Raw genomic sequence first — 905 nt, 5'->3', positions numbered from 1 at the left:
TCGGTAAATGATATTTTAGACTATTTGCTTAACCTTTAAGATCAAAAGAATCTATGGGCCTACTTTTACGGACTATGAATTATTTATAATCACAAGTGAAAAATACAGTACAAAGAGGAGCTATTGATACATATTTATCTTGACAGCTTGTTCTAAAACTCCCAGTACAAACCTGTCACTTGAATATCTCTCAATAAACAATTCACAACATTCATCCATTTCTCTGCCACACGGGAATTTTCCTCAAAATCGTCTGAAACCTTTATCTCAAGGGTCAATATTACCCTGTATCTAACTTGTTTACCAGAAAAAACTTTTTTCCTAAAGGGGTAAGCTATAAGAGTTAACCATGTTGAATTGTCATTTTCTATATTGGAAGAACTTTGAGCTTTTTCACAGCGACATCCAATGACATCGCTAAGTAGTAGATGGATATCTCCAGGTGAATTTTCAACTTTGTCTTTAGGTGATAATGTAATAAACTGCTTTGTAAGTGCCACAATGTGCACGAGTCTTTTCTTTGAAATTAAACAAAACTCTCCTTTTAATAAAACGTCAGTCTCAGCTTCCATTTTGACACTTGAAGTAATGTGACTTTATCACGTGATCAATGTGTTACTCGAAACTGGAACCGGTTTCATCAACCAGAATGATGGTTAAGAGTTTACTTGGTCAAAGGGTCATAACTCCAATTAGTCCTTGAAGATACGAGTTGCCTCCCATGCTTTCGATCCTTCTTAATCCCACAATTCATGCTTTCACAACTTCCTTTCTAAACTAAACCCAAAATGGTGAGCATGTCGATTATCAACTAGTCAAACTTAATCCAAGTAAATCCACATCATCACACCTCTTTATTTTGTTAAATGATGTTGCCATATTATGAGAAAGTAATTTGTTACTGT

The 905-nt window shown here is 34.7% G+C and overlaps 1 protein-coding gene across 1 annotated transcript in view; it reads left to right on the top strand.

Annotated features, from left to right (window-relative positions):
- The first annotated feature begins 721 nt into the window (after positions 1 to 721).
- Positions 722 to 905, top strand: part of LOTGIDRAFT_205248 (hypothetical protein) — a 3428-nt gene continuing 3244 nt past the window's right edge. Inside the window, exon 1 of the mRNA XM_009051457.1 lies at positions 722 to 792. Within this exon, the coding sequence (XP_009049705.1) occupies positions 789 to 792 (4 nt within the window). The 5' untranslated portion in view covers positions 722 to 788. The remainder of the gene's footprint in view (positions 793 to 905) is intronic.

The sequence above is a fragment of the Lottia gigantea genome (genome assembly GCF_000327385.1).
Source record: "Lottia gigantea unplaced genomic scaffold LOTGIsca_168, whole genome shotgun sequence".
Classification (NCBI taxonomy): domain Eukaryota; kingdom Metazoa; phylum Mollusca; class Gastropoda; family Lottiidae; genus Lottia; species Lottia gigantea.
This window is presented reverse-complemented; position numbering and strand designations above follow the sequence as displayed.